Genomic DNA, 27,222 nt, shown 5'->3' on the forward strand with positions numbered 1-27,222 from the left:
CTAACAACATTGATGGTGGTGAGCTGACAGAATAATTAGCAGCTGGACAAAACGCCTAGCAGTATTTTGTCCATCTCTACATTCTGGGTTCAAATTCTGCTGAGGCCAACCTTGCCTTTTATCCTTTTAGGGTCAAAATAAGCACCAGTTGAATATTGGGGTTGACATAATCGACAGTTAATTTGCTCCTTTTTAACAAAAATTTCAGGCCGCACACTTATAGTAGAAAAACTTTTATAGCAACATTAAAATGGTCAGAAAAAAGGCTTTGTAATATTTGTTCTGGCTCTTAACATTCTGAATTCAAATCTCACTGAGGCCAACATTGCTTTTTGTCCTTTTAAAGTCAATACAAATAAGTACCAGTCTAGTACTGGGGCTGATAGTATTGGCTTCCTCTCAAAATTTCTGACCTTATGCCTAAATTAGAAACCATAATTATAACATCATTTGAGGTGGTAAGCTTTCAGAATTGTTAGCATGCTGAGCAATATGCTTAGTAGCATTTTGTTTGTTTTTACATTCCAAGGTCAACTTTGTCTTTCATCCTTTTGGGGTTCATCATCATCATCATCGTTTAACGTCCATTCTCCATGCTAGCATGGGTTGGACGGTTCGACCGGGGTTCTGGGAAGCCAGAAGGCTGCACCAGGCTCCAGTCTAATCTGGCAATGTTTCTACAGCTGGATGCCCTTCATAACGCCAACCACTCCGTGAGTGTAGTGGGTGCTTTTTACGTGCCACCTGCACAGGTGCCAGGCGAGGCTGGCAACGGCCACGGTCAGATTGGTGTATTTTATGTGCCACCGGCACGGAAGCCAGGGTTAGTAAAATAAAATACCAGTCAAGTACTGGAGGTAACAGTATCAACAAAGTACATCCTCACAAAATTGCTAGCCTTTTCTCTCTTATTGCATGTGTTTCATTTTTCAATACACTTTCAAATACATTAACTATAATTATGAACAATATTTTATTTCTTTCACTTTTGGTTATTTACATTTTATAATTGCATTCTTTTTGCATGTAAATTTCTTGCCATGTAACTGTATTGTTTTCATTACAATTGTGTTATTTTCATTAATTTCTCCTTCAAGCTCTCTAGTGGAGGACTGATGTTTTCTGTTATTAGTGTAACTAGGAATTACATTCACTTCTAACACATTATACACTAGCACATTCACTTCTAGCATGCCATTATACACTACTGGCAAGCAATTATGTAAAAATCTAAATATTGTAATATGCTTCAGTAAAAATAAATGTTATTTAAACAACATTGTATTTGGGTTATTTATAGGACAACATACAGTCCATCGTTATACCAACATATAAAGATCCATATAACCAAAGCCACAGTATAATAATTTTGTATTATTAATAAACATGACAGCTCTATGGTCATAGGTGTAATAATTAATGTAATATCAATAAATATAAATTCCTATATTATAATTAATATTATAAGATATTATTATATTATGAATATCATTATATTATTAATAAATATAATTATTGCTATTATAAGTAAATATACAAATCAGTGTAATCAATAAATATATTCACTGTATCATCAATAATTATAATTAGTTTTATGAGTGAATAATTACATGTCTATTAATTAACGTAATTAAAAAATAACAATGAACTTATTACTATTTTATCAGTAAATATAATATTTCGGTTCCATCAATAAATATAATTACTATATCGGCAATAAATTTAATATTGCTGTAATATCAATAAATATATATTGAAATATAGTGATAATATATAAGTTGGAAAGAACGAGTGAGAGTTGGTAGAAACGATATCCCGTAAAGCAAAATGCCATAAGATACATCTTTTTACATTTCGAGTTCAAATCCTGGCGCAGTAACCATTGTATTTCATTTGTCTAGGTGTCGATAAAATAAGGTACCAATTAAGTACTGGACTTTATATTATCAATTATACACGCCTCCAAAGTATCCCATTGCTATTCAAAATCAATTATAGAGTGTGGACAGCTGTAGTCACTGAATTGATAGGTGGAGTTACTTCCCTTACAATCTGTTATCATTGTAATTAATGTTGACATCATGGGGATATTCTTTGTAATTATTCCTATCTCCATCCTGATATTAACTATAGTCTTACATTTTATGTTCCGATCTAAGACTATCCGAAACATCCATGGTTATCATATTGTCGTAAGTTTTTTTGGTATTGTTTTCTTGTTTTTTAAAAAAAAATTTTACCGTTAATATACCTAGTCAGAAATAATAACGTGCCTAAAAGGATGTCAGTACTTCCTAGTTTCATAATTTAAACTTGATCAAAGTTTTTTTTGACCATGATATACTATCGTAGGATACTAGATTTTACTCATATACGCACCATAATATCACTGTTTTCTAGCAGGAAATCACTTTACTTCTGCTGTTTCGTCTCTCCACCGTCTTCTTTGATGTTTATTTTCGTGGTCTTATTAATACAGTCAATAATTGTATGATGCTAATTAAATGTTCGTGCTTAAACTTACATAATTTAAAATAGTTAATTCAATGAAAAAAGGAATATATTTTAAAAGGAAAAACAAAAAAAAAAGGAAAGGACAGAAAAAAACATCAATGCAGCACCAATGCCTCAATTGGTCGCACACCACAAGGTTCAACGGAACCTACGGAAGCAAGCCAACACGCTCGCGGTATTACCACGGGTGATGGCGAAGCTAAGACGTTGGAAAAGCCAAACACCTTCACGGACACCACCTGACACCTCGGTAAAGGGGCTGCCAGTGATGACAAGAACTTCGTCGTTAGCAGCCCAGTCCCTCCAAACGTCTCAAACAGACTAGAAGAGATAGTTCACTGCCAGGTTCCGATACTTTAAGGTTCTATTCCGTTGAGACTTTGATCAAAGGCATTCCAGCCGCGACTGTCTTATTTTACCCCCTGATATTGTGTATAAAGAAGTGTTATCTAACGTGTTATTGTTTTTTTAGGATAATCATGTTATCCAGTGTGTCGAGACAATGCAGTGTGGTTCAATGGACAGTGACTGCTATTTCTAACAAGTTTGCGCGACGACGAATTGCGTGTTTGTCAGATGTTTTGTTTGTCGATGTAACTTGTATTTCGTAAACATATGCACCGCTAACGATTTTGGAGTAAGAAACAAAGTTGTGGCAAGACTTCCGCCCGTTCCGCCCCCCCCGCCCTTTTTGACTACGGGAATCTCTGCAGTGCAATTAATCCTGTGTCTTGTCAAAATGAATTATCATTATCGGTGTGATAGAAAAGGCAGAACAACAGGCAAAGTGCATTGTGGTATCTAGTTAACAGGCTTTCACGTTCTGTGTTCAAATCCTGACGAAGTCGATTTCACTTTTTCACTTCGATGTCAATTAAATAAATACCCGCAAGTACTGCAGTCAACGGTACCCTAACCGCCTCAAATATATGTCCATGTGCTGCTAGTAATCATTATTTGTTGCAAAGGTTGTGAAAGGTACTTAATCCTTTTTACACGAAGTTCAAATCCCGACGTCTTTGACTTTTCATACTTCTAGTGTCAATAAAATAAGACTCTTTGTCAGAAATTAATCATTTTATTGATATTATTTGAAGTTATTTCCACCAAGCTGTTGCACATAAAATGTCAGAACCATCAATGAATTATATTAGAGGCAGCATCAGATATTTTGTGCAACAACCTAACAAGTAGGTGTGTCAGACATCTGGGTAGTAAAATAACATCCAACAGAATCAACAGGGTTTTAGTAATATTCTTTTTAATACTTAAGCTGTTCAAGTCGGCAAACTGGTTAGTCATTAGTGTGTCAGAGAAAATGTTTGGCAACATTTCTTTCGCTCTTTATATTCAATGTTCAAAGCTTGCTGTGATCATCTTTATCTTTCATAATTTCAGGGTTGATAAACTAAAGTACCAATCAAGTATAGGGGTTGAAATAATCGATTTTCCCCTTCCCTAAAATTGCTTGCCTTGTGCAGTTACAGATTTATAGTGTTAAGAGGTTCCTTGTATATATTTCTACCTAATACACTCTTCTACCTGTACATAATTTTATCTGCATATACATCTAACTTTTTTATTCTCCTTTTATGGGTTTCAGTCATTGGCCTGTAGCCATGCCAGAGCACCACCTGATTCAATCCTAGAGCTTTGTCTGGTGCTTATTTCTTCATTCTTCTAAGTTACAAATAGTCAGGGCATTTCTGTTTAAATGTACTGGTTTTTCTGATATAAACACACAAACACACACACACATGAAGGACTTCTCTGTAGACCTCATCTATAAAATTTCACACAAGAAGTGTACTCAAGACTATGATGGTGTGTGCTGGGATTGAACCCACAACTGTGTGGTTGCAATGTGAACATTTTAATTATGCAAATATACTTACATTCTATATACTGTTAACTAAACATAATTAGCTACACACACTGCCATCTATACATATCTCCAAACAAATTTACAGTAGAAATTGTTTAAAGTGAGTTAAGCGCGACAGAAGTGAATATGATAATGTCAATCTAGTTGATGTTTGGGTTCATTTAACATCTTGTAAGTCTCTTATTTTAGGAACAATAATCTAAGAACCAGTGATATATACCTTAGTTCATTGAATTGTACTCTGTCCTTACAAAATCTGGTTTTGTACTTTGTCACAAGAAACCGTTGCATAAGACTGATAATTATTGGTAGTGTCCCACTTTTTACACACACACACACACACCACACACACACACACACACACATACACACATGCAGTGTTTACTTTTCACACATTGATGGGATGGTCTACTAGATGGTTGATCTGCTTGATTTTTATACAATAATATACTTTATCTTTTTTCTCTTCATACTCGTAGGACCCTATCATTTGTTTCATTTACCTAAATATAAAATAGACAGTATTCTTATTTTCAATTGAGTTTGAAGGAGATATATTTTACAATGAACTGCAATAATTGATAATCTAATAAAGTGCTTGTTTTTAATATCCAATCTCGTACTAAATAGATATATATATATATATATATATATCTGACAGATGATGCTGAAGCCACTATTGCATTAGCCCTCAGTGTTATTCATGTAACAGTTTACAAATACTACAAACTACCTAAGATGCCATCTTCTATGTGCAATGATAATTTACTTACTTCACAATTGGGTAGGAAAGATTGTTTCTCCCACTATGATTACTGTTATTGACAAAAGATAAGATAGTGGCAACCAAAACATTTTTGATTATAGATTTGTTTGGTCTCAGTGCTGACCTGTGGTTTAACAGCACATTCAACCACTATATATGCACTGATATACATGCACAGTAGTCACTTCTGACATGCACCAGTCAATATTTACATACATCAGTCACTCTATACATTTATAACATTAACTAGATACATAAAAGTTAGTGTATACAGAAATTTGCCAATGTTCTGCATCATGAGGACCAGAGACTTGAAGGTTTCATATTGCAAGGCAGTGTGTGAGAGAAAATCGTGATGTCATAGGAGAGAAATGTGTCTGCATGAATAATGGCTCACTTGCGTTTAATGATGCTGCAAAGAGAGAGACTTGGAGATGCCACCATGAAAGGTTGCTAAATGAAGAGAATGAACGGGAGAGAGTCTGCCAAGTGTCAACCAAACAGAGGAACCAGCTATTCAGATTGACAGTACCTTGGTAGATAAAGCAATTAAGGGTATGAAGACAGGGAAAGCCCCTGGCCCACCAGGAATCACTGCTGAGATGCTCAAAATATCTGGCGGTGTAGGCTATAGTCTAGTTAGCCGTATAGTCAACCAGGTGATACATGAAGGAGTCATACCCAATGACTAGTGTAGCAGCGCCATAGTCAACTGCTACGAAGATGAAGGTGATGCATTAGATAGGAATAATTACAGAGGTATCGTTTTGTTGGATCAGGTAATGGAAGTCATGGAAAAGGTCAAAGCTGGAGAGTGAGTTAGTTTAGATGAGATGTAGTTTGGGTTTATGCCAGGGAGAAGCACCACTGATGCTATATTTCTGGTAAGACAGCTGCAGGAGAAATACCTAGCCAAAGATAAACCTTTATTCTTGGCTTTTCCTGACATGGAGAAAGCTTTTGACAGGGTCCCCCGATCCCTTATATGATAATCAATGTGGAAACTAGGGATAGATGAGTGGTTGGTGAGAGCTGTACAAGCCATGTACAAGGATGCTGTCAGTAAGGTGAGGGTTTGCAATGAGTATAGTGAAGAATTCCGGGTAGAAGTAGGGTTCATTAAGGATCAGTCCTCAGCCTCCTCTTGTTCATCATACTCCTCCAGGCAATAACAAAGGAATTCAAGACTGGCTGCCCCTCGAAGCTCCTCTATGTTGATGACCATGCTCTAATAGCTGAGTCACTACCATAACTAGAGATGAAGTTTCAGGTGTGGAAGCAAGGTCTAGAATCGAAGGGCCTTAAAAATCAATCTAGCAAAGACCAAAGTCATAGTAAGTAGGAAGGCAGACAAATCACAAATCCCTTTAGGTAGATGGCCCTGCTTGGTCTGTAGATAAGGCAAAAGTAGAAACTCCATAAGATGTACCCAGTGTAAGCTATGGAGACATAGGAATGTTAACTGGGAAGATAGTTTTTGTGAGTGGTAGATGCACAGGGGCAATAAACACCAAAGATGTACAGAAAACAGATTCCATCTCATGCCAGGGGAAAAAACTACAAGTAGTTGATAGCTTCTATTACCTAGGTAGTGGGGGTTGATGCTCTGAGAATGTAGCTGCTAGAATAAGAATAGCCTGGGCAAAGTTTAGAGAGCACCTACCTCTGTTGGTAACAAAAGGCCTCTTGCTCAGAGTGAATGGTAGACTGTATATGCATGTGTGCAAACAGCCATGCTACATGGCAGTGAAACATGGGCTGTGATTGCTGAGGACATGCATAAGCTTGCAAGGAATGAAGCCAGTATACTCTGCTGGATGTGTAATATCAATGTGCATACAAGACAGAGTGTAAGCATCCTGAGAGAAATGTTGGACGTAAGAAGCATTAGATGTGGAGTGCAAGAGAGACAACTGCGCTGGTATGGTCATGTGTTGCATATGGATGAGGACAGCTGTGTGAAGAAGTGTCACACCCTAACAGTGGAAGGAACCTGTGGAAGAGGTAGACACAAGAAGACATGGAATGAGGTGGTAAAGCACAACCTTCGAATGTTGGGTCTCACAGAGGTAATGACAAGCAACCGAGACCTTTGGAGATATGCTGTGCTTGAGAAGACCCGGCAAGCCAAGTGAGATTGTAGCTGTGGCCCATGCCAGTGTTGCATAACTGGATCATTTAAAAGTACTCTTCAGTCATCAGGAAATATGCTGTGCTTGAGAAGACCTGTTGAGTCAAGTAAAATCACTGTCGTGGCCGATGCCAGTGCTGCCTGACTGGCTCCTGTGCTGGTGGCACATAAAAAGCACCCTTTGAGCATGGTTGATGCCAGTACCGCCTGACTGGCTCCCGTGCTGGTGGCACATAAAAAGCACCATTCATGTATGGTCAGTGCCAGTACCACTTGACTGGCCCTTGTGCTGGTGGCATGTGAAAAGCATCCACTACACCCATACATACTTGATAAGATCCTTTCTATAAAGTTAAATGAAGTTAGAAATATTTTAAATTTTCAACAAAAACAATGCATGTCCACAGATTTGATCTCCTTGAGATTGAATTCTACACAACCACCCACACAATTTAGTTCTTCATTCTGTCAATGATTCTGTTATATCTCACTAAATCTGAAACTAGATATTTCACGAAGCATTTCTCTATTTGTTTTGTTTCTTCAAGTCCAGTGTGGAATTCTCTGAAATGGCATTGTTGTGGGATCTGCCAATTCTGGAACAATAACTAGTGATAAAGATATAACTTGTTACAAAGTACTCCAGTTACTTTATTGGAAAAATACTTCCATGTTTTTATTTATTTATTTACTTTTATTGTGCTCACCAGAAAAATGAAGAGAATTGCAAACTGTTCATATCATTTACCGATTTTGTAGAATAAAATTTGTAAATCAATCAAAACAACATCAAACCATATTTTCTTCCCAGAAAGCTTAAAACTAATTAAAAATATATATTGTTAGTGATCAGAGTCTTAAATGTATGGCAAAAAACTGACAACTAAAAATATTTATTCTTACTTTGCAATTAGTAAATGAATATGACAGAATAGCATGTTCTTAATAACTACAATGATTCTATCAAGATGCAGCTGCTAATTAAAAATCAGTCTTTATTAAAGCTTCATGACGTTCATAAATATATTTTCTATGGTATATTGTTTTTACATTGATGTATGTCTTATTTCTGTACTAAAATTTTCCATCAATCACTTTTTAAAACTCTTGATGTTGTCTCCACACAGAATTAACATTGCTATACTGACAACTTTATCAGACAACTTCTATTGCCATAATATTTACAGTGAATTGACACTTCTATGTTAATCACTTCATTGGCTTTAATTATTAGCATAATGGTCTTTAACCCTTTCATTACCGTATTTATTTTGAGATGTTCTGTGTTTCTTTCAATTACTTTAAATATAACAAATACTTTAGTAAAATAACTTTGTTATCATTAAGTTAGTGTTAGGAACATAAATTGTGACTAAGGTGTGGTGGGAGATTTTAATTCAAAACTTATGAAAACAAGACATTTGTACTACAGAGCCAGAGCTGGTTTCAGCTGGGTTGGTAATGAAAGGGTTAAGGTGACAAGCTGGATAAAATACTTAGTGTCTTTTCTTCCAACACTTTATGTTCTGAGTTCCAATGTTACCAAGATCAATTTTGCCTTTCATCCTTTTCAGGTTGATAAAATAAAGTACTAGTGAAGTAGTCTAGTACTTGGGTTGATGTAATTAACTAACTCCCATACCCTAAATTACTGGCCTTGAGCCAAAATTTGAACTCATTATCAGTGTGGTCCGTACTCAAAATCAAGATGTGTAATCTTCCTTTAATGAAAGATGTTATCAAATATAGAAAACATGAAATTATGTGCTAAAGCCTAATTAGTCTCATACATTGGGCTGAAGCTAAAGTGTATGCAATAACTTCACTATAACTAACTCTCTCTGCATCTATTGTTTTCCTTCTCTATTGCATCACTCTTATCTTATCAAAACAAATATTTCCCAGTATTTGGTTTTTTGTAGAGGCACGTGGCTTAGTGGTTAGGTTGTCAGCATCATGATCATAAGATTGTGGTTTAGATTCCTGGACCAGGCGACGCGTTGTGTTCTTGAGCAAAACACTTCATTTCACATTGTTCCAGTCCACTCAGCTGGCAAAAATGAGTAACGCTGCAATGGACTGGCATCCTGTCCAGCTGGGGAACACATACACCATTGAAACCAGGCCCATGAGCCTTTAAAAGGGCACATTTATTTTATTTTTTATTTGGTTTCTTATTGCTATTTCACATCTAATGACTTAAATCTTCATTTTTAAATTTTTTATAGGTGACTGGTGGATCAAGCGGTATTGGTAAATCTGTGGCACTTTATGTTGCTTCAAAAGGTGCAAATGTCACTTTATTAGCCCGCAATCAGGTTTGTATCATTTCATCTGTTAACACTTGAAATCTTTTTCTGTTAGATTTTGTTGTTGCTTAATCTCATGTCAGCCCTGATCCAAATGGTAGGATATAATTATGTGGGTATTTGGCTGTTATTTGTAGAAGATCAAGTAGCTGCATAGAAACTCCTTCATTAGCTTGTGTGTGTGTGTGTGTGTGTATATATAATAATAATGAAATTATTGTGTATAGTGTATATGCACTGCAACTCATCAAAGGTGCATGTATAGTACAAAAGTCAGGAAAGTGAACAGTAAGATTCATGATATACATGTGTGCATGTGTATAGAGATAGGGATATCAGGTGTAGTGTTGGTGAATTTCAGGAAGCATGAAGGTTTTAAAGAATGCAATGTCTTAGCAACTAACAACTGATGCAGCTAGTTTGTTCCATGCTTCAGCAACTCTGAGTGTGAAAAAATGTTTCCGAAAGTCATGGGTGCTGTGCTGTTTTCTGACTTTGTAGGAATGCCCACTTGTGTTAGACACATGGAGCTAAAAAAGGTGCTTAAGGTGGTTGTTGGCACAATGGTTAATAATTTTGTGGGTGTTTACCAAGTCAGTTGCCAGACGTCAGAGCTTTAGTGTATCTATGCCCAAGGAAGCAAGGCATTCAGAGTATGGTAGCTGTCTGATGGAGGGTATTCGCTTGGTTACATGTCTCTGAACAGTTTCCAGAAGGTCAATGTCCTGAGCAAGTAAGGAATTCCAGACTGGTGATGCAAATTCCAAGTGTGTGTGTGCACGTGCACGTGTGTGTATATCCTCATCACCATTGCCATCATTTTAACATCCCCTTTTCCTGCTGCATGGGTTTGATGGAATATGTCCTCATAGCCAAGCATGTTTTTTTTATGAAAGATAGCAAATGAAGGACACTACATGTGTTATTGTGTCACTTCCTTCTAACTATTGTGAGATGTCAAGACAAGGAAACACAAGTACACACACACTCATGCACATACACGCATGCACATACACACATAGTGTATGCATGCATATTCTGCATCACTGCCACATGTTACTACTCATACTGCTGCCACATATTACCACCACATATTAACACCTCAAGTCATCAAATGAACTAGTAAACCTGCTTCTACTTGGTCAATTGACATACTAGCAATATCAACCAGATCTCATTCAAATTGCACTCTATCATCTTGATAGAAAGGAGCACACTAGAAAACAGAGTCCTAGAAATGCAATATATGAGATAAAGATGTGGTGGTCATACCTGGAACACCTTTAATTATAAGTCTGCTAGTCACGACTGATCTGGGGTTAAACAATAACTATACATCACAACTAAACCTTACCACAATACACAACTACTTCATGTTGCCAGACATTACCACTTCTATAAATCTATCACCATCAAGGCAGCGAGCTGGCAGAAATATTAGCATGCTGGGAAAAATGCTTATCAGTATTTTGTCTGTCTTTACATTCTGAGTTCAAATTCCGCCGAGGTTGACTTTGCCTTTCATCCTTCCGGGGTCAATAAATTAAGTACCAGTTGCATACTGGGGGTCAATCTAATTGACTGGACCCCTCCCCCAAAATTTCGGGACTTGTGCCTAGAGTGGGAAAGTATATATCTATCACCACCACTATATACTACCACAATACATCACCACACACTACTGCAATACACATATAACTACTGCTATTGTATATTTAAACATTCATTTAGATGAGTACCTGCATGCTATATCACTACAACCACTACCACCATCCCATCCCATCCCATATCATCTCATCTCATGCTATAAACATGATATATTAATTTCTGTTTTTCTCTCCAGGAAAGACTCCAAAATGTAGCAGATGAAGTACAAAAATGTTTTATTGATGAACAACAGGTAAGTCTTATTAAATTTTCTTAAGCTTTCTTTTTTTCCACTATCTATATACACCATGCAGATATAATTTATATATACTTTGTGCCTTGAGGGTAAGCTCTCACCATCTCTTTTTCTTTCTATCTCTTTCCAGCTGAAGAAACTGGAATTTTCTTCAGCATGGCACTTATTCTTTTCCTTCTACCATACTTTCACATCCTTCAATACTGCTTTCCAATACAATACTGCTAAAACTCAAGAACTACCCAACTGATTTCATTCTAATTTTACACATGCCTTACTTAGAGTACATGTAGTGTCATGGGCCAAAAAATTTTCAGTTTCTTGCCTAATGCGAGCCTGGAGCAATCTCTTATCTCTTACACTATTTCACTATTACGTGTCAAAAGTGAAACAACAACATCACTATCGTCATGTGAAATACTTGCAGTTTAATAGTTTTACTATTAATACTAAAATTTATATTTGTTCTTGGGTTGAAGATAGTTCTACATATCTGAATATATGGTGCTATTTTATATTTTTCTATTCCAGAAAGTAGTTACAGCCTCAGTTGACTTGTCCAAAAGTTACCAAGATGTAGAAAATACCATGAAGAAGGTAAGTCTTAAAGATTCTATCTTGTCTATTCTGGCATAGTTTCTGTGGCTAGATCCCCTTCCTAATATCAACCATTTTAAAGGTTGTACTGGATGGTTTTTATATAAAACCAACACCAGCAGAGTCACCAAGTACGTGCAAGACAAAGATTTATTGACGGGGAGAGGGAGTGGTACTGCATCTCCCAGCTGAGGGGGTCCTTGTCCCTAAGTACTTGGATCTGAAAGCATCCTTATCTCTCATATAGATGATGTATTTAGTAGCTATCCTGTTCCTGGATTGCAAATATATCATAGCTGTCTAGGTAAAATGTACTGTAGTTACCATATGTCTTGGTAAGGCTTCTTGTCCTGTCAATGTTGAGTGTATGAAGACCAAAGGCTTAGCTATGTTGATCTGAATCAACCACACAATCACATAACTGAAACTCTAAACGTAGAAAACCAGTATGTTAAAACATGCATTTATTTCCTAATTTTCACAAACTTCTCTCCAAAATTGTTTTATTTTACAAAGGTTATTGAAGACCAAGGGAAAGAAGTTGACATTTTAGTCAATTGTGCTGGAACATCCATGAGTGCTGACTTTGAAAAAACCAGTATTGATGATTTTAAGGTAAACAAACAGCTGTTGTTTCCGTTTAGTGTATAGTAAAGTATGTATGACAAAGTAAAGTATGTATGAGAAAGAGTTGTGTTAAGTGTTATTATTGCACACCAGGCAAAATGCATCCATCTGAATGTTCTGAATTTTCAAATTCTACTGAGGTCAACTTTGCCTTTCATCCTTCCAGGGGTGATAAAATAAATACCAGTTCATCACTGAGGTTGATGTAATTGACTTACCGTCTCCCCAGAATTGCTGGCCTGGTGCCTATAATAGAAAAGATTATTATTATTATTAATTATTATTATTATTATTACTATTATTATTAAGGCAGCAAGCTAGCAGAATTGTTAGCATGCTGTGCAGAATGCTTAACAGCATTTCATCTGTCTTTAACCCTTTCATTACTGTATTTATTTTGAGATGCTCTGGGTTTCTTTCAATTACTTTAAATATAACTAAGAATTTAGTAAAATAACTTAGTTATCATTCAGCTAGTGTTAGAAACATAAATTGTGACTAAGGTTTGGTGGAAGATTTTAATTCAAAACTTATGAAAACAGGACATTTGTACTCAGAACCAGAGCTGGTTTCAGCCAGGTTGGTAACGAAAGGGTTAAGTTCTGAGTTCAAATATGTTGGGGTTGACTTTGCTTTCCATCCTTCCGGGGTTGAGAAAATAAGTACCAGTTGAACACTGAGGTTGGTGTAATTAACTTACTCCCTCCCCTGAAACTGTTATTCTTGTGCCAAAACCTGAAACCATTATTATTATTATTTATTTTTTATTATTTACATTATCGTGCTGGCATTTTGAAAAGAGCACTCAGCACATTTTGTAAAGTGGTTGGCATTAGGAAGGGCATCCAACAGTAGAAATCAAGCTGAAGTAGATAATGGTGCTTCATGTCCTCCAACTCATTAGATCCTGTTAAACTGACGGTAGCTAGACATTAAATGATGATGATGATGATATTGATTGTGATGATAATGATGTTCGTAATGATCATGGTGATAATGATGGTAATGACAATGATGACGGTGGTGGCAGTGGCAGTGATAATAATGACAACAACAATGATGATGTTCTTAGTGATGGTGATAATGATGATGTTCGTAGTGATGATGATGATGTTGTTGAAATGATCTTAGAAGAGAGTATTAAATCTAAATTTCTTCTCTTTCAGTATATGATGGATGTCAATTATTTTGCCAGTGTTTATGCCACCAAATCTGTGATTGGTAGCATGAAAGCCAGGAAAGAAGGTTCCATTGTCTTTATATCATCCCAAGCTGGCCAGCTTAGTTTTTATGGTTACACAGCCTATTCTAGTTCCAAATTTGCATTAAAAGGGTTATCTGAAGCCTTACAGAGTGAAGTGAGTAAAATTGTTAGTCATTTTAAAGCAAGACAGATATTGAAATATCCTGCTATTTAATGCTATTAGTTTTGTCATGCTACAGCATCTCTGTATAACATTTCTGTCTGAATTATCATCTGCTTTTCTTCCTTAAGCTGAAACCTTACAATGTTGGTATAACCCTTGCCTTCCCACCTGATACAGACACACCAGGTTTTGCAGAAGAACAGAAGTCAAAAGTAAGTCCTTAACTTTTTTGTTTTTATAAAAAAATAGTTAAAAAGGGAGCAGTGCCCATTGCCTGGGTCAATTATAGACTACTGTCATTTATAAAATTTTTGAATCAATTATAGGCCATAACCATTTATAAACCTATGGGGTCAGTTATAGGTCTATGGTCACTTGTAGGCCTACAGTCATTTATAGACTCATTGGGGCTAATTATAGATCTACAGTTAATTTATAAACTCCAGGTGTCACTTATAGGCCTTTGATAATTTATTGACTCATGAAGTAGTTATAAGCCTATGGCCATTTATAGGCCTATGGTTATTTATAGTTCTATTGTCTGTTATAGACCTATAGTCATTTATAGATCCATGGTTATTCTTAACCTCATGGTCATTTATAGGCCCAGCCAGACTAATAAAATTTGTTAATGTCCAGTTTGAGTATCAGTTAGTCAATGTCTGTTGGAAAATATGGATGAGGAAGTAATTCTAGTGGGTTTCAATTCTGAAGATGAAGGTTTGGTTGAAGTATTTCATGTGAAATTTGTGGGGCACTGGACTATCATCTCTTCGGCCCTATGAAAGAGTGATGAGGAAGTGAAAACTGTAGTGAAGAAGTGGCTCAAAGAACAGTCAACAGAATTTTATATATATATATATGCATATATACATACTTACATATATATGTATATATATGCATATATGGGTACAGGACGTCACAAAATGTAAACAACATGAAATACGAACACAAACTTGGATATGCAAATGAGAGAAGCAAATGGAAAACAAGACAAGTCACATAAAGAATGACCCTTCATCAGTTATCAGCTGTCCATCTACTCTTCATTTTGAGCATTTAACAACATGAGGCTTCGAAAGGCAGTTGCTCCCACAAACAAAAATAGAATTTGGGATTTGCAGAGGGTCAAAGTTGGTAACAAAAACAGGACAGTGGAAACATACAACAAACCAAATGAAAACAACATGGAGAGCCGTTAGGCCAGATGAGGCAAGGTAGCAAATACTGGAGGAATATTGTCTTTGACAAGAGAAAAGATAGAAGAGGAGACAGATAAGAATGCGTCTGGTCTGTGTGACAGACTGAAGGAAAAGAAAGATGATCACATGAGGAAAAGAAAGATGGACAATGGTCACTTGTGAGCAACGAGAGAGAGTAAAAGAGAAAGAGTTCTTTCAGTTTCCATCTGCCAAATCGACTTACAATGTTTTGGTCGGCTCTGGGCTATAGTAGAAGACAAAGGTAACATGCAATGGAAGTGAACCTGGAACTGGGGGGCTTGGAAGCAAAGTTCTTACCACTGCCGTGTCTGCTTATATGTTTTGTGTCCATTAATGTAATTGATTAAGATGTCATCTCCTGTGGGTTAACTGTAAAAAGAGCTTCAGTTTTAATGATTTTGTTTTGCTGTTCATCTCTTTTTAACTTCATTAGTAACATCGATGAAGAAGTTTCAGTCAGGAGCTTGACCTGGATCTTGGTATCTGCTCACCTTTTATTGTACAGTACCAGGTTTTGAGTTATTGATTTAAAGGCAATCACTTCAAACCCAACCTCGGTCACCACATTTTACTCTGCAGTCAGCTAATCGGTGCTATCAATTTAAGGTTGAGTGAAAGAAACTGTCTGATCTATGCGAGCCAGAAAAATCAAAAATATATATCTGTGAAAAATGTGTTTAAAAATACAAACATTATTCTTTTTACAGCCGAAAGAGACTGAACTGATATCAGAAACTGGTGGCTTAATCTCATCTGAAATTGTGGCAAAAAAGATTGTTGATGATGTACTGGTAAGTTTTCATAAGATATTGTCAAATTATTAGGATTAGGATGGTGACATTGATTAGGAGGGGGACATTGATTCTATCAACCCAGTGCTCCACTGGTACTTAGTTTGTTGACCCCAATAAGATGTAAGGCAAAGTCGGCCTTGATGACATTTGAACTAAGAATGTAAAGCTAGAAGAAATGCTGCTCATTAGTTTGTTCAGCATGCTAATGATGCTGCCAACTTGTTGCCTTAATATCATTAAAGCAGCATCATTTGCAAACCAAATGATAATAATGAAATATTCATAGATAGTTATCATTAGTGTTATGGGTTTGTAATATGGTATGTCACTAAAAGCACCCACTACACTCTCGGAGTGGTTGGCATTAAGAAGGGCATCTAGCTGTAGAAACTCTGCCAGATCAGATTGGAACCTGGTGCAGCCATCTGGTTTGCCAGTCCTCAATCAAATCGTCCAACCCATGCTAGCATGGAAATCAAATGTTAAACGATGATGATGATGAATATCTGTCTTTTGTTGATTTTACTCTCAATCTAAAATATCCTCTTCACTCCTACTTATGTATTTATCTCTTTTGTTATAATCTGTTTTCTTATTCCTCAGCTGCCTTATTCATCTTCCTTTTATTTGAATATGTCAGCATCTTAAGAAGTCCCATTCAGTTCCACATAAGTAGTTGGCCCAGAAGTAGTTGGTAAAATATTCACAGCACTTTAGATATACCATGCCACTTGTGTTAAACCTTATTGTCTGATCAGTGTTTGTTACGTAGTCATCTTTTCTTTATTGTGGGACATTCTTCACCCTATGAGATGTCATCTGGTGTACTGCAGGGATCTGTTCTTGGTTCCTTTTGTTTGTTGCATACATTAATGACATAGATGCCAACTTAAAGAATGCCAGTGCTGAAATGTGCAGATGACATCAAGCTGTACCTTGAGATGGGAAGGACAGATCCTGAACACTATAGATCTTTCCTGCAATTAGACCTGGACACAATGCAACAATGAATCATGGACTGGTAACTCAAGTTGGCTGTTGACAAGTGTACCACCATGCATTTTGGAAGGAAAAACCCAGTGTCCACATACTCTCTCCCCAACATTAATATTGTGACTTGGGCATTACTATCAGCAGCAATTTGCGCTGGACAGAGCACATCTCTAAAATTGTCAAGAAGGGTGAGGGTGCTTTGACATCACTCAGCAAGACCTTTGTCAGCCACTCTCCAGTTATCTATTTAAGGCTGTATATGGCTATATAGCTATGGTGCAGCCGCACTTGGAATTTGCATCACCGGTCTGGAACCCTGATCTTGCTTAGGACATTGACCTCCTGGAAACTGTTCAGAGACATGCAACCAAGCGAATACTCTCCCTCAGGCATCTACCATACTCTAGATGCCTTGCTTCCCAGGGCATAGATACATTGAAGCTCTGATATCTGGCAACTGACTTGGTTAACACCCACAAAATTATTAACCATCATACCAACAACCACCTTGAGCACCTTTTTGAGCTCCATGTGTCTAACACATGCAGGTGTGCCTACAAAGTCAGAAAAAAGTACAGCTAAAGCATGGAACAAACTACCTGCAAGACATTGCATCCTTTAAAACTTCCATGCTTTCTGAAATTCACCAACACCACACCTGACATCCCCACCTCCATATATATGCACACATATATCATGACCCATACACTGTTGACTTTCCTGACATTTGTACATAATTCTATGTACTGTACATGCACCTTTGATGAGTTGTGCACGTGAGCACTATACACAATAATTTCATTATTATTATTTTTATTATTCTACTATAAGAATTGATTCTTAAAGCATTTAATCACCATTTTAGAAGACAGTAAAGAATTTATTGAGGGAGATTTACTTGCTGCATTCAGTATAATGTGTGGCTCTATAGAAAATCCCTTGCTGGTTCAAGTGTTTATCTGGATGTCTTTGTATGTGGAGATTTGATTAAAGGAATTGAGACAAGCTGGCCTGTTGTGAGTATTTTATGTAATTTTAGCTGTTTTACAAGTTATAACTAAATCATTTAGTTTAGTTTCTGATCTCTAATTAGTTTTGATAGATGCAGGGTAGCCATGTATCTTCTCTACAGCAGGACACCTGTACTTGTCTCTCTCTGATACTTAAGCTTTCAGGCCCTGACAAAAAGCCACCTCCTTCTCTCTCAAATACACTCCCATTCAGTCGAGGGCACTTTTTACTTTTCTTTTCTCTTGTGAGTTAGTTGGCGACCTCACCAGTTTTGGAGTCACATAAAAACAAAACAAAACAAAAAAGCAACAACAAAAATACCTAGTATACTCTATTAAGTGGCAAGCATTAGAAAGGGTATCAAGGAATAGAAATCATGCCCAACACAGCCCTGCAGCTTGTTGGAACATGTCAGAGCATCCAATCTATGCCAGCATAAAAAACAGATGTTAAATGAAGATGATGTTGATGTTGTCAAATCATGTAATTATGATTTGACAACTTATTTTCATTTCAGGAATATTCAAGTGGTTAAAATACTGATCTCTTGGTTTATCAGTTGAGATATAAATCCTGTTGGATCCATCAACCAGGTATTCAGTAACAAAGTTTTCACCAGTTCTACTTGTGTTATTTGACAGATTAATAATAATGATATCCAAAACAAGATTTCACTGAAGAGGCTTGAAAAAATAACAAGCCTCTTCAGTGCTTATTGGTAGACTGAGTGAAGTAGACTAGTGCTGAAGACAGATCAAAGACAGCTTAGAAATTGTTATGTTGTGCTTCCAAAATTTTCATTGCTTTCAGTTAACTTTTTACGTCATTGTCTTTTGTTCTTAGAAAGGAAAATTCCAGTGCAGTTTTGGTGTTGATGGTTTTCTGTTGGCAACAGTAAGTGCAGGAATGGCACCAGTGTCCTCAGGCTTGGAAGCTTTGTTGCAGGTATGTAAATTATTTAAAGTTTCACATAACTAGGCGAAGGTCTTGAGAGTTGGTATATGTCAGATCTACAGAAAGGTAAAAGCTGTAGTCCTTTCTGAATATTCAAACATCTTACTATAGAATACTGTTGAGAGTGATGAGGTGGAACTTGGCAATTACTTGTTTAGTATTTCTGGTAATAAGTCTCCTTGAAGTAATATTGGTTTCAGATTTTGGCACAGAGCCAGCAAATTCAAGGGTGTAAGGTGCTCAACTGATACTTATTTTATCAACCCTGAAAAACTGAAAAGCAAAGTCAACCTTGGTAGAATTTGAACTCAGAATGGAAGGATGGATGAAATGCTGTTACGCATTTTGCCTGGTGTGCTAACAATTCTGCTAGCTTCCTGCCTTTCCTTGAAGTAATATTAACATATAATAAGAATTATGATAAGAACATTAGATGTAAGTAAGACTGAGTACAAGAATATGTAACTCTTTAAATATAAGGTATATTCCATTAAAAGGAATGGCACAATTCTTTCTTTAAAGTCAAAATGGAATATTTGGTTTTTGATGATTGATTCTAGCTGAAGGGTGAAAGGTGACATTTCTGGAAGAGGTAAATCTTTGGCAGGAACTGTTGCCACTAGCAAAAGCTTTTGTATTTGAAGGATAAAGCTAAATGGAGGTCATCTGCTTTGGAGATAAATACACCACTCAATTTAATACCACTTCTTGGCTAATTTGTATGTTTGACAAAATTTAGGTATGTTTACACAACCAAAACTCATAGCTTCCAATCCTTAAAGTGGTTCACTTATATCTGTTTTGCTATGACTGTTTGTAAGCATATTCATCAATAAGGTGTTTTGGTAAGAGGTTTCAATGTCATACTAATGTTAAGTGAAACAAAACTATTTCCATTATGACAAAAACAAGAGTCTGTAAGTATGAGAGAGGAAAGTAGGTTATCTATAGATGTTGAACTAAGATTGTTGGTTTCTACAAGGGACCATTCCAAATAAAAACTAAACAAATTTAGAAAATTACTTTGATCCAATTGTTAGATAAAATATTTCAGCTGAAACTTAAAACACTGCATCTTAAAAAAAATAGATTCGGTGAATTATTAATTCTACAGTATTTTAATAGTAATGAGGATGATAAGTAAACCTAATTAATTTATTAATGAGAGATATATGTGAAGAGGAGTTTAAGTTCTTTGCTCAGTCTAAATAAATGTAGGTTTGTAGAAAGTATAAAAAAAAATGAACAGATTACATACACTTAATGAAACTGGTTTGATTACTTACTTTAAAATACATTAACAGAATATTTATGTTTGGTTTCTCTTTTGTTTTCAGGTTTTCTCCATGGGACTTTTCAGATTAATTGGTTTATTTTATTTGTATTCTTTTAATCAAATTATTCAAAAGTGTTATAACGAGAAGAAAGGTAACAAAAAGGCTTCTTGATCAGTTTTTAAAAAAACTATGATCTATTTTTATATACAAAATACCAGTATATGCATTAAACATGGAATAATTATTTTATTTAATGAATTTTATATGAATAATAAAGCAAACTTACACAATTCAAATGTTTTACTGTTTTGTGTATTTAGAAAATGGGGTGGAGAAATGATGCCATTGTCTGTCAGTAAAATGTTTAAATATCAACTAATGTGAGATGTTGATATAAAGTGGTCCAGAAGGATTTACAACTGACACAATACACTAAATAATTCTTTCTATTGATTTTAGGGGAGAATCCTGAACACCCTTATGTGACTGAAGGGGGACTAACTGATTACAATAAATAAGAAATGAGTGAACTGAGGGGGATAGTTGACAGTTTTAGTTTGACTGTGTTGGTTTAATAGTTGGTAGTCGAACAGTGAATATTGAGTATCATATCTATGTTCAAGTAGTATAGAGTGCATTCTGTGTTAAAATGTATTTCTGCATTAGGTTATTTTTTAGATAACCACAACTGACTATTTATTTGTGTAATACCAGTTTGCACCAGATGTGTATTCCCACATCATAACAATTGCCAGTCCTGATATGGTAGCAGCATATAACATTAGCAAATCATCTCCAATCTTTGTAGAAACCTATAAAAAGTGAGTCAAATCCTGTCATCTTACTACTGTCAAATTAAAATTTTCTGACTTGTACATGGTACATTCCAGAAGTTCAAAATTCTAATCTCTTTCAAAGATCTCCTGATTTTAATGCACTTGCTGTAGTGCATCAGCCAGTTTATGAAGGGAGTTTTTTGAGTCTTTCAACATCAGACACCCTGGCCTAGTTGACCCAGCTGGGGTCAACTAGAGGTCTCAGCTTACATCCTAGCAGTAGCAAATCACTGGTTAGTCCTCTTTATGCAAAGTTATCTAGTGGCCTTTACTGCATACACATATATACATTAATATAGTAGGATGGGAGAGGTGAAAATAATGGTTATTTGGTCAGTAATTCTATCAAAATATGATGATGATTATCATCTATGTTATGATGACATGGGTTGTACACTTTGCACTTTCAATGTAATATTTTTATAGACATTTGGCGAACACCTCAGAACCTTAACTTCAAGCCTGGTTTCCAGGATAATCTCCAATTAACATTTAATAACATTTCTAAAGCACATTAAACTGTGTCAAGATTTATCTCTTGTAGTGAGTGACTTTATAAACAATGAAGCCATTGGATTTACATATAAAATAGTTGAAGTACTGAATATAGTTTGAGTGATAAGTTATTTCCTCTGTAATCCAGTGCACTTAGAAAAATTAGCAATAGTACTTGTTTGATAGTTATTGATATTTTCAGCATGTTTGCAACAGATTCATTTGGCATTGAGAACTTTGTTATCCCACATGTAGATAAAGTTGGGATTTGTTTCATTATATATTTATCACAATTCTTTGTTGAAGAACACCCTATTAAATCATTTTCCTGTTGAAAAGTTTTGAAGATGAAATTCTGAAGAAATAAAACATTTTGATCTTTTATTAATAATGGTTTATGACAGTAACAATTTCCATTCCATAACTACATGGTGTATTGAGATTTCAAATAAATGATATACAACACAATATTGAGTTAAAATGGCAGGTAACACAAGTCTGTTATATTAAAACTCGTTGTAGTTTAATAGTAAGTGGAATATTCTCAATTAAGCATCACTAGGATCGTGGCAGTGTTTGGAATTAGAGTGACAATAATAGACAATTATGTTCAAATAATAACACTACTCTTGTCTCACATACAATAATACATTAGAGATCTAACACAGTAACAAATAAACACTATTATTGTGGCAGGTTTTTAAGCTAACATTTAAGACCTAACACACATATGATTGTTTAAATTAAATGCAACACAGCGACATATCTAACAGATTTAACAATCAAGTCCATCTAAACTTGGAAATAACCTATTTTACTGGTGTAATGACAATATTTGTTGGCTTATGCACTCTACAGAGACCAAGATGCAGGCTTATCAAATATAGAATGAATCTATGACACAAATGATGCTCTCTGTTAAAGGAAAATATAATTATGAAGAGCATTTATTTGTCAAGGAGAAAGCCTTTGACAGACTCCCTTTGTGATATTGTGGTCGCTGAGTAGATGAATAGCTTGTGAGGGCCATACAAGCCATGTATAAAGGTGAAGTCAGCAAAGTAAATCTACGATGAATAGTGATGAATTTAGTCACCAAGTCTAACAGAGCTCAGTTTTCAGTCCCCTTCCATTTATCATAGTCCTCTAGGCTGTAACAGAAGAGTTTAAGAGTAGTAGACTGGGAATTCCTATGCCCCAGTGACCTAGGTTTTATACATTAATCTACAGCAGAATTACAGAAAAAATCCAGATGCAGAGGCATAATATTGAATTGAGAGGTTTCAAAGTAAACTTAGCAAAAACTAAGAGTATCAGTAAGTATGAAAGAAAAATAGAATAGTTAAGAATTCCATATGGTGTAACATATGAACATAAAGAGATGTGAAATTACAGGCAGTTGAACAGAGAAAGACTTTGCATGTGGTAAATACATGAAGGTGATAAAAACTAAAAACACATGGAAATTAGATTCTCTCAAATGCTTAGAAGGTCTCCAAGAAGTACTCAATTGTTTCTGTGAGGTGAACTAATTAACAACGGAGATGTCCTGAAAGTATAGCAACCAGAGTTAGAATGAGTCAGAGAAAGTCAAAGGAGCTACTACTTCTGTCAGTAACAAAGTGTTTCTTAGATTGTATGATGCTTGTGTATGAAGTGCAATGTAGCATGTCTGTGAGATATGGGGCTCTGAATGCAGAAGATTTGCAATGATTAGATGGAAATGAAATGAGCATGCTCTGCTGGATGTGTGACATCAATGTGCAAGAATGATACAGCACAAATGAGCTGAGAGTAAAAATTGGACATGTGATGTGTAATGGAAGCTGGCAGATGTATGAAAAATGTAGGACACTCAAAGTAGATGAAACCCATGGAAGAAGAAGACATGAAATGAAGCAGTGAAGACTGATTTCATGATGTTAAGCTTCATGGAAGAGATGACAAAGACTGAAGTGATTGGTGACACACAGTAATGGAGAAAACCTGCCCACCTGTGCAAACATAGTGAAATGGACATTAAAAATGGTGAAGAGTGTGTAAATAAGAACTTTGCTATCCAGCCAAATAGTTTCAGGTTCAATTTCATTGCATGGCACATAGTGAATTCTACTATAGCTCCATAACAATTATAGCCCTTGAGTAAATTTGTTAGCTCATTAAAGATATATGTGTGTGTCTTGTTTGTTTTTAATTTCCCAATAAAACATGTCTGGGCATGAGGAAATACTACCTTACTTGGAAACAAGTGAGAGTTGGTGACAGGAAGGGCAAGAAGCTATAGAAAATATGCCCCAAATTCCATGTGAAATACGTAAACATAGAAAAGTGAATCTTAAAACAATGAGGATATACATATATATATATATATATATATAATCATCATCATCGTTTAACGTCTATTTTCCATGCTGGCATGGGTTGGACGGTTTGACTGGGGACTGGCAGGACAGGAGGCAATACCAGGCTCCAATCTGATCTGGCAATGTTTCTGCAGCTGGATGCCCTTCCTAACGCCAACCACTTCGGGAGTGTAGTGGGTGCTTTTTACGTGCTACCTGCATAGGAGCCAGTCGGGGCGAGGGGGCTAGCATCGACTATGCTTGGATGGTGCTGTTTACGTGCCACCGGCATGGGGAACCAGTCAGGCAGCACTGGCAGCAACTCACTCAGGAATGGTGCTTATTGCATGCCAAATGAGAATCAAATATTCCCCATATAGAATATACTTAGCAGTGCTCAAGAGGTTTAAACTTGAGCAAGTAGAGAAGTAAATGTAAGGATAAGCAAGTTGGGCAGGTCAAAATACAAAGTATGTTAAATACATGAAATGCCAAAAAATGTATGTATGTTTACATAGGCGCAGGAGTGGCTGTGTGGTAAGTATCTTGCTTACAAACCACATGGTTCTGGGTTCAGTCCCACTGTGTGGCACCTTGGGCAAGTATCTTCTACTATAGCTTTGGGCCAACCAAAGCCTTGTGAGTGGATTTGGATTTGGTAGACAGAAACTGAAAGAAGCCCGTCGTATATATATATATACATATATATGTGTTTGTCCCCCCAACATCGCTTGACAACCGATGCTGGTGTGTTTATGTCCATGTAACTTAGCAGTTCGGCAAAAGGGACCAATAGAATAAGTACTAGGCTTACAAAGAATAAGGCCTGGGGTTGATTTGCTCGACTAAAGGCGGTGCTCCAGCATGGCCACAGTCAAATGACTGAAACAAGTAAAAGAGTAAAAGAGAGAGAGAGAGTAAGAGTATACAAAAAGGCCTGACTTACACAGAATAGAAATGATATCAAGAATTAAAGGGGCTGGAGGAAAGTATTTCTTCAACCCCTTTAATTCTTGATGATATATATATATATATATATCTCATCATTTAATGCTCATGTTCCTGCTGGCATATGTTGGACCATACACACACATATCATCATGGCAAAAACTTTGTGTGTATGCTTATATACATATAAGTACACATATAATTGGGTTTCTTTATCCAAAATGCTATTGTCAAGTCTACACCTGCTACATTCCCTGCCATTCTGACACTTTCTCATCTCTCCACTAATTGTACTTCCTTCTCCTTACTGTATTAGTCTGCTGGTGTAACTAAGAATATCAGTGCCAATACCTCTTACCAACATCCTTTCAATACTACCAGCCATCATTCCTTTTCCTGAAAGCCACTTGTCTCTCTTGCCTCAGTACTACTATACTGTTGTAACCTTTGCCCCACCATATTTTTGCTCATCACTCACTCTTCTATTCAACTTCTCATATATAGACATGTATAGGGTGAAAAGACAAATGATAGAGTCATCAGTGTGTTGCACAGAAAGCTTTGTGGTATTTGTTCTGATTTGAATTCCGAGCTAAAATCCCACTGAAAATCAACTTTACCTTTCATATTTTAAGGGATGACAAAAAAGTACCAATCCAAGGCAGTGAAGTGGTGAAACTGTAAAAATATTAAACTGGGTGCCTTGTGGTATTTGTTTCAGCTTAATGCATTTTGAATTCAAATCCCATCATGGCTTATTTGGGTGGTAGATCGAACCTATTATCCAGTTTAACACCACTACCTGGTACCTCTCTGTTGCAAGCATTCAAGCCAGATTTCCGGTTTGAAAATACCTTTCTCCTTCCCACCAGTCTGGGAAGCCCTGTAATGGGCCATGAGCATTGCCTTCCTTCCTGGCAAAAATAAAAAAGAACTTCACTAGTGTTACAATAAAACTGACCCCATAGATGATGGCTCATGGCTGGATGTTATCTGTCTCAAATTCACCAATGTCTTTAATTCTATCACATACAGATGATTTATGGTGAAACCTTTTACATTGGGCATGAGGGCTAATCTATACAACAATAAAACTAACCCCAATCACTGTAAAGTGATTGGCAAACAAGCATTGACAATGTAGGTTCAGGAGGATTCTTTCATTTTGCTGAGGACATAGCAAACTCTCTGGTACTGGTGATGCAATAAAAATGTAGCCATTCACTTGGTAAAGTGGTTTAAAAGAAGAACATCTAGCCATAGTAACCAAGTTAAAAATGAAATGTACAAGTGAGACATGGTTCTTTAACCCATCTGGGAGAACAGTAACTTTGAATAAGAACTACCTCAGCTCCTGATACTTGTCCAACCTATGCCAGTATGGAAAGCGGGCAAAATAATAAGAATAAAGAACTGTCCTGAAAGTTAAGAACATAGGAAAAAGTTGGAGTTGCCATGGTTACCAGAAAGGTAGTTCAGTGTAAAACATCATACACTAAATACAATCTAATACCTTGTTACTTTCTGGAAGTTTCCTAAAAGTGGCAAAACTGTTCCAAACAGTCCACCTTAACAGCTGTTGATACTCCATATCACTGGAGTACTGTTTCCTTTTTTTGGATGGGATGCTTCTTTTAATCAATGACATAAAAACTCAGATGTTAAACTCTTGGGCTACCTAAGTTCTTCATCAGAATGTATATTTTCTAAAAACACTAACCATAAGCATTTCAAACTCCCTATTACTGTCCCTAATTGTTATCTGAAACTGATCCAAGTAACCTCCCTAAAGTCTAACCCCTCCTCAAAGCAGTAGGGTGGTGTAAACGGGCAGTGTCAGAGCTATGCCTTCGGGAACTTCGGTTCCTGGTAGGGCCACCCAAGGCGGATTGGTCTAGCACCGAGCGGTATTAGGGCCGCAGCTCTGGTGAAAATTCCAAAATTCCAAGAGGCGTCTGATCGGCAACTGGCGGCTTCGAGGTCATTCTGTCCCAGAGTCTGTGGAGACTCCGCGGCAAACAGGGCGTCCCGTCACTCGGGATATGCATGCGGGATGTCAGGGACCGCTTGCGAATTCAATATTCCCATGAAACTTCTTCTATGAAACCGCAAATGGCTCACTATCTCCAGTGACCTCGCACAGGACCGTCGAGCTTGGGCCGCCATGGTTTGTGATGCCATCAGGACCAGAGAAGAAGCCGGCTCAACCCGCCCTAGGTGAACGCCGTCACAAGGAACAAGGAAGGATCC

At 36.5% G+C, this 27,222-nt stretch overlaps 1 protein-coding gene across 2 annotated transcripts; it reads left to right on the plus strand.

Annotated features, from left to right (window-relative positions):
• The first annotated feature begins 2,035 nt into the window (after nt 1-2,035).
• On the plus strand, nt 2,036-20,647 carry LOC115213096 (3-ketodihydrosphingosine reductase). 2 transcript variants are annotated; one of them, XM_029782022.2, is made up of 10 exons: nt 2,036-2,192; nt 9,525-9,614; nt 11,449-11,505; nt 12,040-12,105; nt 12,622-12,720; nt 13,899-14,090; nt 14,228-14,311; nt 16,030-16,113; nt 18,964-19,065; nt 20,412-20,647. In XM_029782022.2, exons 1-10 carry the CDS (start codon nt 2,082-2,084, stop codon nt 20,520-20,522), a joined length of 996 nt encoding a protein of 331 aa, XP_029637882.1. In that variant the 5' UTR covers nt 2,036-2,081; the 3' UTR covers nt 20,523-20,647. The 2 variants fall into 2 exon arrangements, with proteins under 2 accessions (XP_029637882.1, XP_036360446.1); XM_036504553.1 differs by lacking the exons at nt 18,964-19,065; nt 20,412-20,647 and adding an exon at nt 17,975-18,914.
• Nucleotides 20,648-27,222: the final 6,575 nt, after the last annotated feature.

This window comes from Octopus sinensis, linkage group LG1 (assembly GCF_006345805.1).
Source record: "Octopus sinensis linkage group LG1, ASM634580v1, whole genome shotgun sequence".
Lineage (NCBI taxonomy): Eukaryota > Metazoa > Mollusca > Cephalopoda > Octopoda > Octopodidae > Octopus > Octopus sinensis.